Here is an 8,502-nt window from a genome sequence, read left to right on the forward strand (position 1 = left end):
AAAGTAGTAGAGCCATTATGAAAAACAATATGGAGGTCCCTTAAAAAACTAAAAATAGAACTTTCATATGATCCAGCAATCTCATTGCTGGGTATATATCCAAAAGAAAGAACATCAGTATATCAAACACATGTCTCAACTCCCACGTTTATTGCAGCACTGTTCACAATAGTTAAGATACAGAATCACCTTATATGTCTATCAGCAGATTAATAAAGAAAATATGGAGGCGAAGGCAGGAGGATTGCTTGAGGTCAGGAGTTTGAAACTAACCTGGGCAACATAGCAAGACTCCATCTCTACAAAAAGTAAAAAAAGAAAAAAAAAATTAGCTGAGCATGGTGGCACACGCTTATACTCCTAGCTACCTGGGAAGCTGAGGAAAGAAGACTATTTGAGCCCAAGATTTCAGGCCTGCAGTGAGATTTGATCACACCACTCTTCTCCAGCCTGGGCAACAGAGTGAGACCCTGTCTCTAAATTAATTACTTAACTAAAAATAAAAGAAAATGTGGCATACATACACAATGGAATATTATTCAGTCATAAAAAATGAAATCCTGTTATTTGCAACAGCATGGGTGGGAATGGAGGTCATTATATTAAATTCAATAAGCCAGGCACAGAAATAAAATATTGCATATTCTCACTTATATCTAGGAGCCAAAAGGTGGATCTCATGGAGGGAGAGAGCAGAATGGTGGTTACCAGAGACTGGGAATGAAAAGATGGGGAGGGATAAAGAGAAGGTGGTTAATGGGTACAAAAATATAATTAGATAGAAGCAATTAAGTTCGTATTTAATAGTACAGTGGGAAAACTATGTATTTATTGCATATTTCAAAATAGCTAGAAGAAAGGAATTGTAATGTTGCCAACACAAAGAAAAATGTTCAAGGTGATGGATAGTCCAGTTACCCTGATTTGAACATTACACATTGTATACATGTATCAAATATCATATGTACCCCAAAAATATATACAACTATGATACATCCAAAAAAGTAATTAATTACTTATAAAAAGACTCTTCCTTATTTTCCAGCATACTTTGCCTCCAGTATCCTCTGGGCAGAAATACTGAGTGACACACTCATAACTACTCCAGACAAGCATGCTCAGGCTTGAACAATTTCTAAAATTAAGAATTAGGTGGTATGTTCCAGAGTTCCTTGGGTTCTCAAGTCTAGCACTCCCTTATCTAGACCTTGCAGACCAAAGCCTACCTAGGGTCTGACTGTCCTGAGCGGTATCAAGCAGGAGTGACTCTATGAAGTACAGAGTCTAGGGAATGAAGGTGACCAGAATCAGGCACTTCTGAACACCAAAGCAGAGGCAAGAAGGGATGACGTGGGTGCAGAGCAGGAAGCGCAATAGGCCATTGCCCAAAGAGTGACTCATATTCCACAGGCAAAATTCCGACTTTGAGTCTTAAAAGAACAGCATCTTTATTATGCCTCCATCTTTTCTTGGTTTGATTTGATAGCGGCGTGAAAATCTATAACAGTCAGATGGAAAATATTTCACAGTTGAAAACCAATTAAAATATTTCTTCCAGATATAAATGTCCTCATATGAAAGAAGCTAGATGGTTCATCCAGACTAGATACAGCTAGATACAGAAATAAGCATAAAGATAAAGATAGGCCCACACCAATTTAAAGATTGAGATGCCTTACGTCTGTCAAGCCTCTCGAGTATTAAGAAACATTGGCTTTCTGACTGCACCTCCATGGAGTTCAAAGTACAGTTCTCTTTCTTTGCATGAGTTAACATGCAGATGACAAAACTGATTTCAGTTCCCCAAATCTCTAAGTACTCCAAAGGAAGTTATCACCTTGGCCTATAATTTTGTTTTGACTGTAAATCATTCTTAATTACCATTTTAAAGCCCCCCCTTAAAAAAAAAAATCCAAGGTATTTAGTAAATTTCTGGGTTTCCTATGGTACAGATTGTAAAAGTTTCAGTTTTACATGCATTTTATATGACAACAGTTGTAAATGACGAGGGTCTCAAAAGACATGACTTTCTTTAGATACTACAAGGTATACTACAACTAAAGGCTAGAAATCTGTCTTTGAATTTTAAGAAATGCTTAACTCTACAAGAGTTTGCCAGTGACAAAGTGGCATTTTATCACTATTAGTTATTCCCCTTTTCCAAACTACTCATAATCCTCTCATCTAGGACATGCTCTACATTGGGAAGATTCCTGGAATAGTCAGGTCTAAACAGTAATTAATTCATCTTGCCAATAACGGGACTAAACCCGAACCCATTTTTATCCCCCTTCTACCACCACCCATACTGTTGGTTTTATAAAGTTACTTCTTAAAGACACTCAGGGAACACATACTGGGGCCCTTCATCCCTTTTTACATTGTCAAAAAATTTAACAATGTCCCCATCTGAAAATCACAGTCGGAGGTTCCTCAAGCCAAATTTCGAAAATAACCAAGAACTCCCGGCTATATAACACCGCCAGTAAAACGTCTCCTTCCAAACAGAAGGGCGAATGAGTTGAAGTGAAAACAATGCCTTTACCTGCTGCACACTCGCGACTCTCATATACGAGTCCAAGACGATCAACAGAGGCACATGGATATTTTTGCCTTGAAATAACTTGGAGGCTGGAAAACAAGTGGGTGGGGAAAAGAAGCAAAGTCACAATCCACAGCACCCCCTTTCCTTTTAAGTCTGAAAAGGGGAGAAAAGTCAAAAAGGTGAAGACCTTCCTGGAACTCTCAGCTCCTTTCCGCCCTAAGGAAAGGATATGGGAGTTTACGGCTCTTTAAGAGTCCGGGTTTGAGCAGCGTCAGCGGAGGAGGACAAAGTTTGCAAATGTGAGGAGGGGGCGAAAGTTTGCAAAAATAAAAGCACAGTTTCTTCGCAAGTGATTACCGTGCTCGGAGTACGTGAACACCAGCAGATCCTCCAGGATTTGGACCAGCGTTTCTATCTGTTTACCTTCCTGGACATTGTTCAGCCTGACTATCAACTTCTTCAGAGTTTCCTCGTCCTCCTCGCACCCCTGACAGCTGCCACTAGCCATGGTGGCCCCTGCTTCCAACCTGCCGCCCTCCCAGCACGAACGTCCGCTGCTCAGGGAACCGGCAGGGGCGCCGGCCACAGCTCCTCGGGAGCTAGCTCAGCTCACCGCCCGCAGCCAGCGTTCCCCGGGGGCCCCGTCGGCTCCCACGCCCGCCTGTTTATGAGGAAGGCGGCGGCTCCCCGCCCCGCGTTGCCCTCCCTCTCCAGAGCCCTCCTGCTCGGCTTCCTCCTCCCCCAGCCAGGCCCCAAAAAACGAGCTCAGGGGCCTGCCAGAGGCTCCGCCGAGGCGACGGGCCGCGCAGAACTCCGGCGGCGGCCGTGGGGCTGCTGGAGCCGGGCCTGGCCGGGATGACCGTGCCCGTGGCCCCCACGCACGCCTAGACCGGACCTTGGGCGGGCGCCGCCTCCTGGGACCACATTCCACCCCAGCGGCGGCGCGGCGGGGAGTCGCGCAGGAAGAAACTGACTCAGCGGACTACGCCGAGTCCCAAGGCCCGGAGTCCCGCAGCCGAGGCGCGCAGTGCGCAGCCCGGCCGGCCACCCTCCGCGACCCGCCAGCCGGGGATCCTGCGGCCTCAGGGAAGGTCTGGGAACTGGCAGCAGGAAAAATGAAAGCCGCCTATCTCCAGATCTAAGAATAGAAATCAGGGCGCTGGGACAAATAGGACACCGCCCAGATGGCCCCTTTAGGAAAACATTCTCTTTATAGAGTTCTCCCCTTAAAGGATGGAGAGAGAGGTTAGCCATCAAAACTTGCCCCGCTACTGTCTTTTTTATTATTGTTGTGACTGTTAGTGGGAGAGGAAATAAACATTGTTTCCCTGTGAGTTATCTGAAGCTCTGGTCACCAAAAGGCCAGTAAATTAACTTTTGGAATTGAGTTGCACTAGGCAGGATGCTGATACGTGGGACACCGGAATAGTAATCAGCTCTCAGAGCTATTAGAACTAAGACAAAGGACAGGGTACATGAAATGAAAGGTGAAAAGGTGAGAGAAGCAAACCGAAATACTCTTCTCTTGACATTCAGGATTACTTATGAGTATGGGTGTCTATAACCCCAAAGTTTTTTGGTTTCGTTTTTTGATTGTTTGTTCTGTTAAGTACCTAAGTAACGTGTTTTTAGGAAGAGAAACCTAGCAAGAACATTGTAAACAAGGCTAGGCAAAGATGATCTATCCTTCAGTTGATGTGTCTGTGCTCAAGGTTATTTACAAAGAAGAGGATTGGGCTGGAAGTTACTACTTCACAATTTTAGATTTGTTTTCACATCTGTTACTTCAATCCTGATGACAAGTCTGAAATGGATAAAACTACTACTATGTATCCTTCTTTCACTAATGAGGAAATTGAGATTTGGAGTTGAGAAGTGAAGAGCTTTGCAGGAGTCACACAGGTGGGAAGTTGAGAGCCAGGACTTCAACTCAGGCAAATCTCCTAATACCCAGTAGATGGTTCTTCATGCTCTACCACTTTAATAAAAATGTTCTAGACTTTGTTTATTCATCAGATTAGTAAGATAGCAAATTCCTACTCAACCTGGATATTAGATCTATGTCTTGTTGTTGTAGAGTCTTCCGTTTTTACAGAGACATGCTGAAATATTTACAGTTGAAATGGTAGCAGGGTTAGGATTTGTTTCAAAGTCATCCAGTGGTGGAGGAAAAGATGAAATGTGTGGAGGCAGAGATAACAATAACAACTTTTGAACTGGTAATTGTTGAAGATAGTAAGAGATGGGTTCGTGTGGTCTGTTCTACTATTCTTTCTATATAACATTTTCTATAATTTAACAAAAAAAAATCCTAATCTTAACAATATTTATCAGACCTACAGTGTATTCTTTTCTAAGTTGTTTCTAAACTTGTTTCCATTTCTGATGACTTAATCAATGTCTCAAATATTTCTAGGCATTCTCGATCACATGCATTCCTTCTGTTCCTCTGCATTAGTTTCTCCCTTCCTGTTCTACTGAATTACAACCTTGCAAGAAATTAAAACCTACCTCCCTTCCAAAGAAAAATAAATCTAAATTAAAATATGTCTCCAATTTCCACAATTCATTCATCCATCTATTGCCTATTTATCATCTACTCTATATTGGCCAGACTGTGAGTAGGCAGTATGAAAATATGAATTATCTGTTGGGAGCATTCTCCCATGAACTACTGCAGTGTTAAGGTGAAGTATTCTCTTAGGTTTCAAAAATGTTTAATTGGCTGACTAAAATTCCAAGATTTATCAACTCTTCAGGTAGTTAACAAGACTGAAAATGAAGATTACAGGCACAAATTTATAATGGAAGCAGTGCTCAGTGGAGAATAAAATGGTGCTAGAACAATTGGCTAACTTCCTGAAAAGAAAACAATAATACTGGCATTTCTAATTACAGCAAACATCAAAACAAACTCCAGATAGATTAAAAAGTTAAATAAAAATAACTTCAAAAATAAAATATAAATTAATAGTTATATAATCTTGAATAAGAAAACATAAAAACAAGAAAGAAATCACATAAGGTTGGTGTATGTGACTCCATCAAATTTAAATTCTCTGCAGTCAAAAAAAAAATACCCATTAATGAAAGTAGAAGTCAAATGGCAAACTGGAAGAAAAAAGTTGTAATAAATATGATGAAACACAATTTGTCTTTAACTTTCAAAAGTTCTTACAAATCACTGGGAGGAGGGTATTATGCCACAGATAGACCAGGAAAAAAATAATAATAAACTAAGGTTTTGAAAAGGAAATTCACTTTGAATGACCAATAAGTATTTTTTAATGTCATCATTATAAAAAAAATTATGTTCATAAACCTGAGTGGCACACAATTATAAAGTGTAATTGTGTGTGCGTATCACGACAATGAGAGAAACCTTGAAAATAAATCTAACAAATACTTACAAAACCTTTATGAAGAAATTATTGAACTATGTTAAAAGGCATTAAAAAGGCATGAATACATGGATAGTACATATTAATTAATGGGAAAATTCAAAAATATATCAATTCTCTACAAAGTAATAAAAAACAATGCAAGATTAGTGAAATTCTCAACAAGATTTATATAGATTTCAGCAAGATCAAAAGACCTAGTATAGACTAGACACTTTTGAAGAAGGACAAGATGGGAGAATTGCCATCTTGTCCTTTTGGATGTCCAATTGACATCCATTCAGAGTATATAGTAGGCTTTCTCTATCAATTTCCCAAGAAGGAAAAAGTGCCCCTAGGATGAAAGTGGGGAGCCCTGAAAGCACATAGTTTACCCAGCAGGCAGTCTTTCTATGAATTAGAAAAAGGTGCCCCTCCTTCCAGGTAGACACAGCCTTATGTCTGGGAGTATCAAGCAGGATTTGGATTTCAGTCTCTACCCATTTCTTCACCCTGGTGTTCTTATGGAGGACACAACTTGTACAGTATAGGAAGCATTATATTTTTTGAAGCTATAGAAATTAATTGGCATGTTATTGACACAGCTGTACAAAATGACCAATGAGAAAGTATAGAAAACCCAGAAATACATCTTTCCTGATATATGAGACATGTTGCATTATGTATCAGTGGGAAAAAAAAAAAGGGCAATTTGATAAATAAATCTGAGACCACTGCTTGTGGAAAAAGCATCAAATGATTATGTCTACTTCACACCATATTCAAAAATAAATTCCACATGGATTGAATATTTTTGCCTAAAAAATGAAAATAGGCCATGTGCAGTGGCTCACGACTGTAATCCCAGCACTTTGGGAGGCCGAAGTGGGACGACCTCTTGAGCTTAGGAGTTCGCGTCTCTATTAAAAATACAAAAATTAGTCAGGCATGATGGCATGTGCCTGTAATCCCAGCCACTGTGGATACTGAGGCAGGAGAATTGCTTGAACCCGGGAGGCAGAGGTTGCAGTGAGCCGATCACGCCATTGCACTCCAGCCTGGGCGAAGAAGGGAGACTCCATCTCAAAAAAAAAAAAAAGAAAAGAAAAGAAAACATTTGAAAAAATAGAAAAGTATCTGACATTAAAAGGGGGAAAAAAAATTACTGTTCAGGCCAGGCATGGTGGCTTACACCTGTAATCCAAGCACTTTGGGAGGCCGAGGTGGGAAGCTTACTTGAGGCCAAGAGTTAAGACCAACCTGGGCAATATAGAGAAACCTTGTCTCTACAAAATATTTAGAAATTAAACAGGTATGGTAGTGTGTGCCAGTAGTCCTAACTTCCCAGGAAGCTGAGGCAAGGGGATCACTTGATCCCAGGAGTTACAGGTTACAGTGAGCTACAATTGTCACACTGCACTCCAGCCTGAGGGACAGAGCAAGGTCCTTTCTCTAAACTAAAAAAAAATAAAATAAAATCACAGTTCATAAAGGAAAAAATTATTAAATTTACAGACATTAAAATTAACACTATACAAGACTCCATCAACAAAGTTAAAAGATGACCATAGGCTGGAAGGTTTTTGGAAAGCTTATAACAAGTAAAAATTAATAAGAAGAATATATAAAAAGAACTATCACAAATTATAAAGGAAAAGATAAGTAGCCTGGTTTTTATATAAGTTTTAAAAATATGGCCAGGCACTGTGACTTATACCTTAATCCCAGCACTTTAGGATGCCAAGGTGGGTGGGTCACTTGAGGCCAGGACTTCGAGACCAGCTTGGTCAACATGGTGAAACCCTGTGTCTACTAAAAATACAAAAATTAGCCAGCTGTGGTAGTGCATGCCTGTAATCACAGCTACTTGGGAGGTTGAGGCAGAAGAATTGCTTGAACCCAGGAGGTACAGGTTGCAGTGAGCCAAGATTGCACCACTGCACTCCAACCTGGGCAACAGGATGAGAATTTGCCTAAATATATATATATATATGGCAATATGTAGAAGAGGAAAAGCCAATAAATTTAATAAACCTATCCAAAGATGCTCAATTACACAAGTAATCAAGGAAATAAAAATTCAAGCCATAATGAGATACTATTTCACGACCATCCGATTACCAATAACTACTGGCTGGGATGTGGAGTAACTGGAATACTTTTTGTGGTATTGGTAAGAGTATAAATCAGAGCAAGCTCCTTGGAGAGCAAATGGCAAAATCTAGGAAAGCTGATGTGTCTATCCTATGACCTGACATTTTCACTCTAAGGCTGTTTCTTAGAGAAATTCTCAAATGTCCATAAAGACATTTATGTAAGAATTTTCAGTGCATCATTTTTTGCTTATAATGAAAATGTAGACCATATGATATCTTTCAACACTTAAAGTGAATATATTCATATAATGAACTTTTATAAATCTGTGAAAATTATTAAACTAGAGCTCCATAGCAAAATAGCAAAATGGCTAAATAGCAAAAAATTGTAATCCTGGGCTTTTTACAAGTTGCAGAGGATACTTATAGCATGATATCAGTGCTCCAATGATATAAAATATGCAAGGTTTCGTATACTTTA

At 39.8% G+C, this 8,502-nt stretch overlaps 1 protein-coding gene across 2 annotated transcripts in view; it reads right to left on the bottom strand.

The window, feature by feature from the left end:
- LRRK2 (leucine-rich repeat kinase 2) overlaps window positions 1–3,173 on the bottom strand; it is a 141,178-nt gene extending 138,005 nt beyond the window's left edge. For both annotated transcript variants that reach the window (XM_011936108.1, XM_011936107.1), the window contains exons 1-2: window positions 2,903–3,173; window positions 2,546–2,631 (exon numbers count right to left, since the gene is read on the bottom strand). In XM_011936108.1, the coding sequence (XP_011791498.1) occupies window positions 2,546–2,631; window positions 2,903–3,053 (237 nt within the window). In that variant the 5' untranslated portion in view covers window positions 3,054–3,173. The remainder of the gene's footprint in view (window positions 1–2,545; window positions 2,632–2,902) is intronic.
- Between the last annotated feature and the right edge of the window lie 5,329 nt (window positions 3,174–8,502).

This window comes from Colobus angolensis, unplaced genomic scaffold (assembly GCF_000951035.1).
Source record: "Colobus angolensis palliatus isolate OR3802 unplaced genomic scaffold, Cang.pa_1.0 Scaffold150, whole genome shotgun sequence".
Classification (NCBI taxonomy): Eukaryota; Metazoa; Chordata; class Mammalia; order Primates; family Cercopithecidae; genus Colobus; species Colobus angolensis.